This window comes from Halyomorpha halys, unplaced genomic scaffold (genome assembly GCF_000696795.3).
Source record: "Halyomorpha halys isolate HHAL.00 unplaced genomic scaffold, Hhal_1.1 Scaffold359.1, whole genome shotgun sequence".
Taxonomy (NCBI): Eukaryota; Metazoa; Arthropoda; class Insecta; order Hemiptera; family Pentatomidae; genus Halyomorpha; species Halyomorpha halys.
In genome coordinates this window covers 221187-237194 of record NW_027104882.1, presented here as the reverse complement: position 1 = coordinate 237194, position 16008 = coordinate 221187, and the positions used below count along the sequence as shown (strand labels likewise).

The 16008-nt window shown below is 32.4% G+C and overlaps 1 protein-coding gene across 2 annotated transcripts in view; it reads right to left on the bottom strand.

Moving 5' to 3' along the window:
* Window positions 1–2351: 2351 nt before the first annotated feature.
* The window catches only part of LOC106681684 (arylsulfatase B), a 27822-nt gene continuing 14165 nt past the window's right edge, over window positions 2352–16008 (bottom strand). The window contains exons 3-9 of one of the 2 annotated variants that reach the window (XM_014422131.2): window positions 15159–15229; window positions 14904–15059; window positions 12236–12482; window positions 10156–10322; window positions 8121–8256; window positions 4386–4550; window positions 2352–3612 (exon numbers count right to left, since the gene is read on the bottom strand). In XM_014422131.2, the coding sequence (XP_014277617.1) occupies window positions 3110–3612; window positions 4386–4550; window positions 8121–8256; window positions 10156–10322; window positions 12236–12482; window positions 14904–15059; window positions 15159–15229 (1445 nt within the window). In that variant the 3' untranslated portion in view covers window positions 2352–3109. The remainder of the gene's footprint in view (window positions 3613–4385; window positions 4551–8120; window positions 8257–10155; window positions 10323–12235; window positions 12483–14903; window positions 15060–15158; window positions 15230–16008) is intronic. The other variant, XM_014422132.2, reaches the window with a different exon arrangement.

The window sequence follows — 16008 nt, the reverse complement described above, 5'->3', positions numbered from 1 at the left end:
GGATGTCAGCTGTATAGACGGTGTAGAGGATGGGCCCGAGGGTACTACCTTGAGGAACACCAGTGGACTAAGAATAGAGGTAAGAATAGGAACCGTTCTGGTTTACTTGGAATAATCTGTCGATGAGAAAGGAACGGGTGATGAGAAAGTATGTGGAAGGTAGAAATCTTCGGAGTTTGTAAAGCAGTCCCGGGTGCCATACTCGATCAAAAACTTCAATGTTATCAAAATAAAAAACTATATCATAACACTCATAACTTCAACTTTTTATTCATATTAATTATTACAGCGATGTTAATATTAAAGTTTTCATACTCGAAGTTTATATAAGCCGTTTATAAGCCAAACGATTCTGTTAATTAGCTAGCAGTTTCTTTCATTTTCGCAAGCTTCTGATTCCATTGAACATTTTTTCACTCCTAGTAAAATGAAGTATAAAGTATAAAAAATAAGTATAAAAAGACACTATATCTTTTTATACTATTTATACCATACATTTTTTCAAAAGTAAATAAATAAATTTGGTCTTAGCCCTAGTGAAGGCTTGAAATTTTGGCTGAAACGTTTGCACTTATAAAATAACTTTTTACTTATTTGTGTTCTTCGTTGACCGCACCACCAGCCATATTCTCAAACAATATCAACGGTCAACACATAACATCAAATAACTCAACATTTAAGGAAAATACTGTTTATTACAAGAATATTCGAGCCAGATTAGTTTTACAAGAGCATTACTAAATTTTTACTACTGTAAGTCATATTTATTTTTCTCTTCATAAGCTACTGGGATTAGAAAGTACTTAACTCAGATGTGTGTGACATAAGAGTTTTATTGTTCAAGAGCACTGTGTTACTGTGTTATTATTATTAACCTTTTGCATGGAGTGTTTCTGACCGAAGTTTAATATTCGTACGGTTGTAAAAAAAAAAAAATATTTGTTAATACAGTCAAAGCATGAATATCCACAATTAATGCACGTATAATCTGTTTTCACCTCCATTTATCATCATTAAACATGATTTACAAATTCTGCCCTTCCGGGTCGGGGCGCGGCCAATCTGACACCCCAAGAAATAAGGCTTCCGATGAAAAATGAAATATTGGCTAGTTGGCAAGCCATGTGGAATGAAAGCCCGCCAAGCAAATTAAAAACTGTTAAAAAACGATTAAACCATGGACCACATCAAACCGTTCCAATCGCAGGGAGGAGGTAGCTATAGCCAGTTTGAGAATAGGTCATACGAATTTAACTCATGCATACCTGATCAATAAGCAACCACCGCCAAAATTTCAATACTGTAACAGTGTACTTACAGTCATTCGCATATTTGAGGAATGCCATTTCTATTCCATGAACTTACGTAGATTGGGAGTGGGACCGAATGTTTCGGATGACCAAAAAAACATAGAAATGGTTTTAATTTTCTTAAAAAGGAATAATCTTTTGAATAAGATCTAAACCCAAAAGTTTGTCAGATGTATTAAAAAAATTCTAAAATAAGTAATTATTTAAATTTATTTAGCAATTATTTAAAGAATTTCAAATCTTGAAATAGAATTATTAAGTACGATAAGTGGGCGTGATGACCTCAGGGTTTTACGCCCAAAAGCCTCAACCAACAACAACAATTTTACAAATTCGTTTTTATGACCATTACCATTATTAAAATTGCAAGAAGTTTAATTGAAAAAAAAATGTGATACTATTTTACTGTGATGGAAGATCTTAAAATAGGTGGTATATGAACATGGAGTAGAACATAATAAAACATTTAGTTCTTTAAACTTACTTAAAATGACTCTCTACAGGTGAATAAAAATTACTAGCATTGAATAATGAAACCAATATTTGTATTTATTTACATAATTGTTTTACTTTACCAAACCTATTTATGATTTTTAATATATTAATGTATAAACTATATATATATGTAATATAATATAATATTATACTTTGTATGCTGTTTGTTAGAGTTGGTCCCATATACAGGGAGAGTATATGGGATATACTACTCTATATATCCCCTCCAAACACTTCGGAAATCCGAAAAGGGATATTTGAAATGTAAAAACTGTCAAACTACGAAAAATGTAGTCAAACATTATTTAATGAACTTTTTATATTCAAAATTGCTTAAAACGCTATTTAGAGAAATCGATTATCCAAAAATATTCGAGAAATGGTCTTATTTCAGGAAATATTTCCCACTCCTTGGGTGGGTTGGAAATATCCTCCAATTGACTGACAATTGGTCATATTATGATCTATTAAGTATCATCTTAATTTTTAAGAAATGCATCTACTGAAGATTTTTGTATATTCTAAACATTAAAAAAAAAAAATCAGTTCTGTTTTATCTTTTATTTTATCACATATATATTTTCACTTTAACTTAATTGTGTAATATGAATGTATTGATTTGTGATTTCTATCTAAAATGACATTTTCGAAATGAAATCATTGTGATTGTGGGTTTCATGGGTGGATTCAGAAATTTTCTTTAGTCACTACTAATTTTGTGAAAGATTATTTCCTGAATCCGTTAATACTTGTGACATGTTTCTTTTTTTTTCGTCTCTATTTTTTTTTTCGGGGTTCTTTCCCCATCCTCAGATTGCCTATATTTTTTTGTTATCCAGATTAATAATGTTTTTGTATATACTATATTACGATTAAAACATGAAGCGTTAACAATTCTTAATGATGAGTTTACAGTTGATCGTGGATTATATATATAAGGACTCAGTCAGTGAAGATCACAAAGTTTTTACTTTGACCGCATCCCCAATCATCTTCTTCAATTTTTTATAAAATTTCTTTTGTGTACATAATAAATACCTTTTTTCATGACTGACAGTGGCTCTGACATTTGCCAAACACTTTCTCAAAAATTTACCGACGTTATAACGCTGCTAAATATATTACTACTAGATAGTTAACTATTAAGTTTGATTAAAATATGGCGGATATGGCGGATTATTCCAAAAATTAAAGTTTACTTTTCTTTTCGGTAGAGGTGATCCCCCCGATTCACCACTGGATCTGCCAATGTTCGGTTTCATTGGTGTATTATAAATGACAGACTAATGATTACTTCACGTTTACTAGCTAAATACGTTAGACAGAATATTAACTGTCAATAATAAGACAAAGAACTTGGTGACAAAAGAAGTTGACCCGGCGCCTGAAGCGGAATCGTCTTCCATCCATGGTGACCAATAATCGTCCCAGTTCTTGGGGTCTGCCCTAGGGTCATAGCTACAGTTGGCGGTGGGCACCACCAGCTTCCTGAAGTCATCCAGTCGGCCTGCAAGTAGTTGCACGACATCTGGATGACTGCTAGCCAGGTCCGTGCACTCTGAGGGGTCTTGGAGGAGGTCGTAGAGGCAGTACCTGCTATGGCAGTCCATCTTCACTGCTTTCTCGGTGGTGTTGCATCTCTTCTTCAAAGCGGTCCTCTTTCTCACCTCGGCGTAAGTTACCTGTGGTTGAGGTAAGATCCTTGCTACTCGACACAGTTCTACTTCGATTTCGTCGTAGACGAAACTATCCCCACTTTCTCCATAGTACTTAGTTGCGAATGCAGTACTCATTTGCGGAGGAGTGTCTGTAAGAAAAAATTATGATATTAATCACATGTTTTCTGAAAATGCCTATTGTAGTATTAATTTATTTATTTAATAAATACAAATAAAAAATCCTCTTATTAATTAACGTATAAGTTATGAGTAATTAGCTCTCTGGAACACATAAGTTTGTGGATTCCGACGTTAGTTACATTCTTTGTTTATTAAGGATTTGTAGGTATTTTGGATTTGGAGCTAATGGCAAAGGTTTAGTGGGTGGGTGTTGTGTCAGGTAGACAGCAAATTCTTTTTTTTAAATGCTGGGTGTCTGCTTTATATTGTCTGGAATGATCGATTTAAATTTAAAAAATAAACAAATTGCAATAAAAGAGTTGTTTAAGGAACATAATCCAACATTCACTAAACAGCACATCAAGGTGCTATACCGTACCACTTTTGGCCTAACCTTATGAAATCAATTTGCTTTATTATGGATATTCACGAATTAGAGGCTTCCTTTTTTTAAAAATAATGCTTAGTTTAGTTTATTTATTAATAAATACAGTCCACATCATTAATTTACCATCAGTTGCAATCTATTAATAAATTCTGATAATATCTCCCAAGACAGGGATTACCAGCATTAAATAAACGTGAAAAATGTTTCCTCATATTTTCCTTGTTGGCAATTCAATTATCAGCTAAGAGTTTCTACTTAAACTGAGTGATGTTTTCATTTCTTATCACTAGGGGAAACAAACAAACGTTTACAACTTAAGATATAGTCTGGATTTGTATTTATTTATTTTTTCACCTTTAATCAGTTTCCAGTTGTTGAGGATATAGCTCTCCGATTGGGTGAGATCATTGATGTCCAGCAAAAGCTCGGTCCTCGGCGGTGGTGCTGAAGATATTAGGGAGTCCCATTGGTCGATGCCGTCTATAGCCGTGGAACCAGATATCTCCGATAGCTTTCCTCCTGTTGGGATCAATGCCCAGTTAATATTTTTTCTATTATTTTTTTTATTCCAATCTCTGCTTCAATTTGTTGACAAAATACAGTATAACTTAAATTTACATTCTTCATAATATTATTCATGGAATAAAAATCTCCATAATTATTAATGTAATAGAGTTATATTTGCTAAAGTTAATAAATAATTAAGTTTATTAATCTAAAATTATCTTCGAAAAATAGTTTTAAGTCTGGTACTAGTGTATTTTCGTGCACTATTGTTAAGGTATTAATTTTTTAAAACAAATTGAGGTATCTAATTCCTAATATCACACGAAGCAAAGAAATTATCAACTCTATCTCTTATGTTATGCGTGGATGACTTGGTAAACCAAAAAGTTCTGTTGAGTTTTTTGTTGTGACGGTATGAGGTCTAAAGATATCCTTTTAAAATGTTAAAATTTTGCTTAGTTTATTGTGCGATTTGGAATTACTTAACTTTTAGTGTTTTCAGTTATCACTGCTTATTAAAGAACCAGATTAAAATATTTTTTAAAAAATACAAAATTTAAATTTATTTCTTCTCTACGCGGAATTGGACAACAGCCAAAATGAACTTTTCTGTTGCATCTGAGTAGTACTATCATTTCACTGAGCTTCGGACGTAATTTACGAAAGGACCTCAACCAAAATAAATCTAGAAAATCTGTTTAAATTTATATTATTAAACAATTCAAGTTATAATGAATCCAAACACGACCGATTAAAATATTTTTACTAAGAATAATAAAAATATATGAATAAATTGAAAACAAATTCCTATTTGATAATTTCATCCACAATTTTTTAATTATTTATTTTAAATTAATATATCAGTGTCACTGATATAATAATTATTATGATATTTTATGTATTATACATTTTTTGAGACTTTGTTTACTGGAATAGCGTTTACAGAACATGTAAGCAATTAAATAATTATTTCAACAAGCAGCTTGACGGCTAATTAAAAAAATTATTAATTGCATAATCGTTTTTTTGAAAGGTTATACGAATCAAGGCTACAATAAACGTTAAAAGCTAATGCGCCGCACTGAATTATGTATATTGGTGTTTAAAAAGGTGGTTTTACGCCATAAATAAATAAATAATAATTATAAAAAATAATAAAAGAACGTCTTCTTGGCAGTTTTCTAATTTTTTATTCTTTAATGTAGTAATAACATTTGCACGAATTTATTTCATTTTCACTAATTCGTAATAATGTTTATATAATTTCGTTAGTAATTGATGTCAAAAGTAGGAATCGAAACATTGAAATTTAGCTGATCGCAATGTGACAAGTAACGTTTCGGAGTAAACTATCCTTCAAGTACAATTACTAGAAAACTCAAATTCCTTACATCTAATGTAAAATGTATTAAACCATGAATATTAGTAGTTAGTTGACAATGTTACTATTTTTACATTACAACACTAGGAAAAGACATTCAGTTAGTACCCACAAGGAATAACCATTAGTTACAAGTGCATGCGAAATAACTTACAAACTTCAATATACAAGTATTACTAACTAAAATTTACATTTTTAGTAGGACAATAATTAATAAGATCTATTCCTTTAGAATGAGGTTTAAGTGACCAAGTATAAAAAACTTTTGAAAAAGGGATATTGTTTGATTTTTCCACTTTTTGAGAATTGATGCTGTATGCTATTTTGGAAACTACTAAATACAAATGGTGAACAAAAACTGAGCTGGTCAGAAAATCACCATTATGGAAAGTGTTAATATGAGAATAAGTTATGTTTTAATCTCGTCGTATTTTTTTTTCTAAATACTCTGTAGGCATCAGGAATGAAGAGAAAATACAATTGGATTTTCGTCGAATTACACACAAATTTTAGGTTTGTTCTAATGACTACGTTTGAGACATAGGCATGTGTAGTACAGGTATACTAGAGGCCGTCCGTAGCTGAGGGAGGTTATGTGTAGGTCTTTGCAATTACGACCGCAGCGGTGCCGTTTCGAAACCGACCTGGAGGGTCGACTTTTATTTATGTGGCGATCCCACGAAATGAAAACTTGATCCCCCACCATGGTTAGAACAGGGTACACTGTGGACAACGGGCGGGAGGGGGGCGTATGTTAGATATGGCCAGAAAGGGGATCATAAAAAAAAAAAAAAAAAAAAAAAAAAAAAAAAAAAAAAACGTAAACGTAAAAAAAGTGCAGGTTTCTTGTTACGACGAATCAGCTACTAATAATCAAATTGTTTCGCCTGCACATACGCCAAGTTCGGAACTGTTTCTGAAAGTAAAACAGTCCTTGGGTCCTCTTTGAACTAGATATCGTGAGAAAGCGCTCAGTACTTTTATTCTGAATCAGGTGTTACCAAGTTCAGAATTCATCCTTGTAACAAACCTTTTATAATTATAATCCATGTTGAAATAATTGTGAGGTTGATGTATAATATTATATCATATAACTTATATTATTTTAACAATTATTTGTAAAAGAAGGAAAATGTGAAACTTAGCGAAACATGAAATGTTGCCAATAGTAGAAGAGATCATGAAAATTGCAACGAACATAGATAATCATTAGAACTTTCTTTATGGTACATTTAATTAGCTTCAAATTGAGTGCTAATAGACATTAGGGCTTTGTGAGAAACACCTTAATTTTTTATTTTGACGTGAAATTATATTGTCTAAATATGTTTTGTCTACTGTTATTAGAACTAACTATTCCACGCCGCTAATAATTGGAAAATTAAATATTATACGGTGTGTAGATTTTTTAAGTTAACCTAAAACATTTTACTTTTTTTTACGCTGTACTTGGATATTTCTGACATGTAGGGAAGATTTGAACATATAGGTAACAGAATATCTGACATATAGGTAACCAACCTATTTCAACCAGAGTGGGAGGGTCAAGTTCTGGTGGGCCGTCACGAAATAGAAGAGTCAACCCGTCCAGGCCGAAGATATCTCGGCTACAATTTTTCAAACCTATCATTGGTCACTTGCACCCTTTTCAAGCAGTTGGTTTATATTTTGTTAGTATAATTTATACTAATCACAAGTAACGTACGCTAACATTTATTATAATTATTTATTTTATTTATCGAAGAGCTGAAAAGGTTCTAACTAACTTTTCAGTCTCAGGTTTGACAAAATTAACATATTTTCACTTTTGGAACGTTCGGTATTGATTATAGATTGATTCATTACTATCATCAAGCACTAGTCACATTATATGAGAAAGATCGTTTTGTTAATTTTTGTTGTTAGAACCTTTTTGGATCAATTCATTTGATTAATTCCCTGACACAAACATAACTACAGTTACAACTATATACCATAATTTACCAACACATATATAACTAAGTTACAAGTATACACCATTAACATCAACACAATGTATAATTAGATTTAGTTTTTCATATTATGTTCATTTATTCTCGTGAATCTAAACTGTTATTTCTCACAGCCAAATGTTAGTCAATTAGGACAAGGCAGATATTGTAGCGCTGTTAGTTACTCAAAGACTACTCCGACAAGAGATTAATATTTGTATGAATATCGACCAGCTGCGGTAAAGAGGGTAGGAAGCCAGTCCGTCACGTGAAAGAGTTGCTGGCTCACTCTGGCCTTCCCCTTCAACATCGACGTCCAGATGAAGGACGGGGTGCGAACTCCTCCGTCCCGGTTCGATATCTTCACCTGCAAGCGTAAGGTAGGATTAAATAACAACCAAGAGATAATTCCGATTAAAGGAGTTGCCTAAGGTCGGCTCCATATCGGCAAATCATTTGTTCAACTACTTGTTGGAATGTTTGTGGGATATGAATATGTGGAATTCTCACACCTGGTGAATGGCACCATCATAGATGCTCTCAAGGATATAGGCGTTCGGGTAAACCTGGCGAAGACGGATGCCATCGTAATTTCTTTTCAAGAAGGGAAGAACATCGCCATACCAAAGACCTTTACGGTGGAAGATGAAGTTAGGGGCGGGTAAAACTCTATCCTTTACATAACGTGACACTAGATAGGCACCTAACCTTCTCAAATCCCATTAGGGATAGACTGAAGATCTCCAAGCAGAAATCGCATAGGCTGTATCGCCTGCTCACGTCACCACATTTACTGAAATTACAGATCAAGAAGGAATGATATTACAAAAACTGCAGAACTCCATCCTTCGGCAGATCTTCCGAAGTAACAGTGCCATCCAGCTGAAACTCAAGCTTCCTCTCTTTCGGAGTTTATAGGCTGATGGTACATCAAATTCATTAATCGGCTGAAGGCCTGTGCAAATCCTCTCTATTGGGAGTTAGCCACCCCACCAAAACCTGGGAGGTGGCAAGGCACTGTTCCCCTCGCCCAGGAAAGGGGTTCAGACCCAGTCTAAACTCAAATAAAATATATAAAAGGCAGCAGAGTGGTCCCTCCCCACTCCGGAATAAATATTGACGGCGCTAAGCGCCACAGTGCTCCCCTGCACACAGCGGGCCTTCCTTTTCCTGCTTTCTTTCTTAAAATACCTTCGGATAAAACAAGGTAAAATGTAAATAATACCTGCATATATTTAGAAGCATTATATAATGTTTATTGTAAATAAAAATAAAACAAAATGTAAGGTAAGAAAGAAAAATCTGGTGAATCGTATCGACAAATATTGTTGGACAATTGCCATTTAGTTCTTTATTATTACAAGCATTAATCAAAGATATATCATCTCATGGATCCTGCACTTCATGAGGAAATTTTATATTTTCGAGTGTAAAATAAAAATGCAGCCATCTGGGTAGTATATTTATGAAATTGCATATTTTCTTTTGAAAAATCATTATTATTTTTGATAATGAATTCATATTTAAAAAAAATTAAATATAAATAAACCCACTGGAAATAAGAATTGATTGAGGAAGCAATACGTTTCTAGTGTTAATAATCTATAACTGTACAAAAAAAAAACTGCATTTATAGCAGCTAATTACAGTGGACTTGCTAATCTGAAGCTCATTAAAAAAAAACTTCGTTAAACTCATTAAAAAAAAAAGTGAATATGTGATTTTATTTATACAATTCGTTTATAGATACATTCAATTAAAGCGTATCCATCTACACCTTGCGTGCTCAACAATCTAGTTAAAAATATAAACTCCTTTTATTTAAAATAGAATCCAAACTATGCATTCAAATTCAGAAATGTACTTCTGTAGAAATGTACTCTCAATTTTTTTTATCAGCGGATTTAATTAACCTTTTCGTTAACTAGTCTTCAATGAGATATTTGTTTATACAATGAACGTTTACGCTATTTCAAAAACAATTAACTATGAGTTTTAAGAAAATACGCATGTATGTACTTACAAAAAGATTATTTCGCAAGAAAATAAATAGTTAACAATACATTTCTGATTTCTGAACAATGATTAACATTGTAAAAATATTTACAAGTAATTATATTTATAGTTCTTGTTTTTAAATTAATTTGTTATTTATAAAGTATTTCCTCCCCCGATGTTCCCTGATCAATATCCCTTTGATTTTCATTAATTCGGATTAACAAGAGTCCACTGTATGTATAATTAAAATATAAATTCTCTAACTCACCCCTCGGAGAGGCCAATTTGAACCATGATTCTCATAGTGAAATTGCTCGTCCACTGTTGGGGCTCCGTTGTCCGATAAGAACACTATAATTGTGTTGTTGAGCATCCCCTTGTTGTTTAAGGCGGCAACAACGTCCCCTACTGAGTTGTCAAGATGTCTCACCATTTCTGTAAATATTAAACAAATATTGTGAAGAATAAACCAAGATAAAGTATATTTGTGATCGAATTCATTTTAGTAAGAATAAATTGATATTTAATTATTTAGAAATCTCCCATTCTTTACTCGAGACTATTGATACGGAAATACTTTACTAAATATATAAAAATTCATATTGATCTATATTGTTAGAGATATATTACGCCATTGTAGAGAAACATTGCTTTTAGGCTTTTTGAGAAAAACAATGTTGACAGAACCTATATTGGTTTTTATGGAAATTGTTTTGTATTGCAGTCATAAATTTGGTTCTTTTTTATGGAAATTGTTATAATTAATTTGTATAGTTTTGATTGATGTATTATTTTTTTAAATAGCGAATTTAAGTATTTATACGCTATTTTTAATTTTTATGTATTTTATATTTTAAGATATAAAGTTGTGCCAGAAGCTGCGTTTAAACAATTAACCAAAGTGTTGTATGGGAAGAACAGTTATTTGTTGTGGTTACTATGATTGTAATGTTATTTTTAGAAATTGCAATTTAACAAATAATGTAATAATCAGGTTGATTTAAGGATTCATACGAAATTTTTTTAATTAGTCCTTAAATCAAAACAAATTAGTGTATAATAAATCAGTAGGTGCTATGCTTCCTTTTCAATATGGTGGGTGAAAACCCTAGGATATAATAGAATGTTGAACTTTGACTTTAGCCATCTGAAAAACAGATGAGTTTACACGAATAATTAAAGTTAGAAATTCAATATTACAATAATTGACAACTTTTAAATTAAAAATTAATAAATTAAAAAATCAGTTTAAAAAAAACAACAACTTCGATTGGGCTTCAAAGTAATAAAAATACAGTCTTTTATAACCGTGTTATTCTAGTTTTAAAGATATTTTTATAGTTACAGATCTGTCATGACATAGGTTACGCAAATGGAGATTTTTACTGTTTCTGCGAATCACAGAACTCAAGGACAGTGTGGATTATAGTAGACTTCAGTTAATTTATATTAAAAAGATATAAAAACTTTAATATATTTATTTACAAAACTATGTACAAACTTTAGGTTGGTATCCAGATCAGACTGTGAATATCTATCTTTTTTTTTTTTTCTTTTTTTTTCTAACCTCCTATATTTATTTATTTAACAATACAATTATATTTAGTACTTACAAGCTAAGGAATAAATATACACTTATAACATTAAATCTTGGTTTGCCTTGCGGCATTACAAGATAAGACAAGCTTGGTTTTACATAAGTAGCTCCTTTGCCAGGGGCTAACAAGGAATGAGGAGGGACCATTCCGGCTGGTGGATCCATCTATCTTCAACACACTTTGTTCACTTATTTAGCATGCCAAGAGGTGGGTGTGAGATAGGAGATTGGTGGATGGGGTGAGCTTGGAGATTGGTGGATGGGGTGAGATAGGAGATTGGTGGATGGGGTGAGATAGGAGATTGGTGGATGGGGTGAGATAGGAGATTGGTAGATGGGGTGAGATAGCCAGAGGTGGGGGTGAGATAGGAGATTGGTGGATGGGTTTGTACCTACTTTGAGGTCTGAAGTTTCCTAGACTCTTCTAAGTTCGCATGAAATTGGAATAAATAGGACCAATACCATCGACGCATTCCCATACTATATATTAAATGAGTACAATACTGACGTGGTTGTAAACTAGGATTGTGTAACTAATGCAGTAAGTAAGCAGCGTAAAGTAATTCATATCAGAACCTACGGCTTAACAAATACTACCATTTAATTTATAATATTTTCAGATTAATTTCTAAATGACATCACACGGACACCTTAAACGTTGTTCGCGGGTCCTAGCAATTCCCAGACCATATGTTAGGAAACGTTGTAATACACAGGCTTCGGATTCTATTTAGCAAGATGCAGTACTAACCTCGGAGGATCTGACGGTGACTAGCGTTGGCAGGCAGACCAGGAGGGGATTCCCTGGGGAAGGCCAAGTTGCCGGTGTGGGGAGCGGCGTGGTTCAAGAACAGGAGCAGACCCCCTCGGTCCGGGTGCTCCTTGATCACGGAGACTGCTTCCTCAGAAAGCACATTGGTGAAGTACTTTCCGTACACATCTAGAGCAGCGCCTTCCTCGTTTCTCCTCACGTCCCGCCCGTTGACTCCCTGCAAAGACTATGGTAAATAGAATGCACCATGTCCTCTCATCTACATTTTACAAATGAACAATATTTAAGTGGGAATAAAGTCTCTAATGAAATACTTGATGAATAACCTGTAAAAAACTGTGCAAAGCAAGAAAACCATAATTTGATTGACAACAATATAATAATATCATGAGAGTTGTTTCACACAATTATTCTTCACGTGGGTTGAAGGTGCTCAGGGCAAGTTTTCCCCAACTTTTCCCTTCTAAAAATCGGCCAGCATTCCCATATTCTTAATGACAATTAAAATAATTACAGGTGGTTTTTAACCTGTAACCGTTCTAGCCGCACATATCCATGTTACCACCGGTTCAGCCAGATACATGTGGGTAGTGAAATCCCTAGCCCCTACTGCTCCAGTTGCATATTAAAAATAATTCGATACCTTCATTGTTTGCAATGATATTCCTATAATTTTAAACATAAATTTATTTTTTCTATACCTGATTTTTATTTAATTAAATTTGAATATTTGAGGAACAACATTAGATTAGTTATAAATATTTAATCAGTCTAGTACGCCATGAGACTTTTTCTCCATTTTGTTCATATATATATATTAACCGTATTAACTCGTGATTTGAACTGTTTCATTAGTATTATATTGTATTTTTCCGAAAGCGTATTTATTTCATATTGACATTCATATATATCATATTTATTTCATATTCATATTCATATATCGTGACTATTAAAAATGTGGTTTCATAAATAATAATTATAAAATTTCTTAACCTTCACAGGTTCACTGTACGCTCTGTTTTTTTAAATGTTTTGTATTCGATGTCTAAAGCCTAACTAAGTTCTGTAATCCGCCAAATCCGACTCCATGAAGTAAATGAAACCTATGCTGCCTATATAGTATTTTCCTATACTCGTACCCCTTACGTACGAAATCGCTCACTTTGATTCAACTTTTCGTTTGTATTCTGATACTTCTCCAGGAAGAGTTCTAGGTTTACCTGGATGGGTCACTAGTGACAAATGACCTCCTGTTTGAAGTAAATCCCTCAGTTATAATTTATATACTACTAAATGATAATTTATTCAACTATAAAATTTTTTATCTGTGTTCAAATGAAATGTGATTAAATATACCATTCTTCCCTTTGGAAGTCGTTACTCGGGGAAAAAAATAATAATTTTTCATATGATAAACAATACAATTCGGAATGTAATTAGGTTTTCCAACAAAATTAATTTTATAAAAATGAATTACAGTATAATTGTGGCGTTAAACTAAAAACTAAGTTACTTTTTTTTAGAAAACTCATTATACAATAACATTTTCATTTTCAACTATATAGGTATATAGGTCCATGAGTAAAGGTTATTTTTAAATTCCTCATCTATAGGCTAATTGTGTTCATAATATATTTTGTTGTAATTAGTTATACATATCTATTGTATAAATCATTCGATTCTGTAAAAATAATTTAATTAATAGTAGAAATACGTCTAATATAAATTTTATTGGCGAACTCATATTTTTTAATCACGTTTTAAATATATCAGTACAAACAGTATTTGCTAATTTTTATTTATCCTTTTTTCACTTATAAATGAACAAACTTATAATTTTAATGAATTCAATCATCGCTTAGCATTACTGGAGACGTAAAAGAAAATAAATTGTAGCCGCCCAAAATACGTTAGAGACCCAGGGATGTTATAAGACCCATAGCACCTGATGAAAAAAAAAAAGACTTAAACTTAAAAAAAAGATTAATTTTTTAAAACTTATATATGTACATTCATATTATATTTTTTTATATAATTGTCTTAACACTTTCTTTAATCCGAACATCCCTCTGCAGAAAATAATTTGGATTCGCCTGAAAAACATTAAATGAAAAACATTAGGTCAAGAAATGAGCTTTCATTTGAATTTATCGTTTTATTGGCCCTTTGAAGACTATTATATGAGTTGCCATTGCCAAATAGTTGGATAAATTTTAATTTTTTCGGCTCTTCTAAGCTAGTACTTAGCTTGTAAAAGTTATCTAACTCGGAGAGCACTTTTCGTCTTTCCTTTTTTCACACCAGATATATTGAAGTGACGGATATGTTTTACTCATGTCTGTAAAACAGTGTCCGAAACATTACCATCTGATAATAGATTGGCAAATATTCGTTGACTGCAAGAAAAATGGCATTCTTATCTGAATCGGGTCAAGGGTAGTTTGTGGATTGGAAAGTGCGGGCTATGTAGATTTTAACTTACGATAAACCCTGACGTGGAGGACATAGGGGTAAGCAAGTAATTTAGTAAGTTTCTGAAGCTTTGAAGCCCAAAAAAGCTTTGTTTTGTTTTTTTTCAGCTGTAATAATGACATTTTATTTCAAACATATTAATATGAGTAAATGCGTATATGTGTATTTTACATACCGATTGTGAGTGAGTTCCATCGTAGTAACTGATGTAACCGTTGAGGTAGCCGAAAAAGGTGTCAAAACCTCTTCTCATAGGGAGGTGACTTGGTGTCTGATAGCCAAGGTGCCATTTCCCTACTAAGTGGTTTTTATATCCCAGATGATGAAAATACTACGAAAGACAGTTTTTAAAATATTAATTTATATGTTATTTATGAATAATTAATTTATATAATTATACATAATAAAAATAAATTAAATAACAAATCACCTCAGGAAATAATTTCTCGCTCAATGGCAAGGAAACTGGCACTCCGGCTGGTAAGGGTTTACTTTGCAATCCTAGTGAATAGAAACATAAATTATAACCCAGTTCTATTAGACAACTTGAAAAAAAAAATAACTTATTAATTTTTTTAATTATTAGAACATACATCTAGTGTTTTTCATGATAAAAATGATAGCGAACTCGAACAGTTACCCACAACATGTATCTACTAGACCAGTGCTAGAACAAATCTCCTGCCTACGTCTTGGTCTACCGCTCGGGATTTTACCGTCTAGTAATAATTGGACTTTTAGGTAGTTGTTCATTATTCTTACCAAAAACTTAGCTTGTACCCTAATTTACTGTAAAGATGTTACCTTTTCTACTATATCTGACGTGTGATCTTGGTTTCTTCTTCTTTTTGACTGTTATTAAAATACTTATAAGTCTTCACATCACTACAGAAAATTATTGAATTGTAATTATCACGTTACATATAGGTTTTGGGCAAAATTATTAATTTATTGAATAAATTTTGAGCCAAGGATAAAATAAAATTTCAGACAAAAGGATTTTTAGACGTTCTTATCAGTTTGAGTTTCAGCCAGTTGTCTCGAAAATCTTATACAATCAACATATACAGCAGTCGCTATGTATCGACGAGGATCCTCATGTTTTTGTTGAGTTAATTAGAATGCATAAAACTTCACCAATAGACGCACGCTAACACAATGCTAACATCAGGGAAGTTTCCTACACTCTCCTATTACAGATATACCAGGTATAGATTAACAAGGCTGCAAAGGCTAAAAAAATAGATGGCTACAACGAACTGAACGGACAAGGCTTCAAG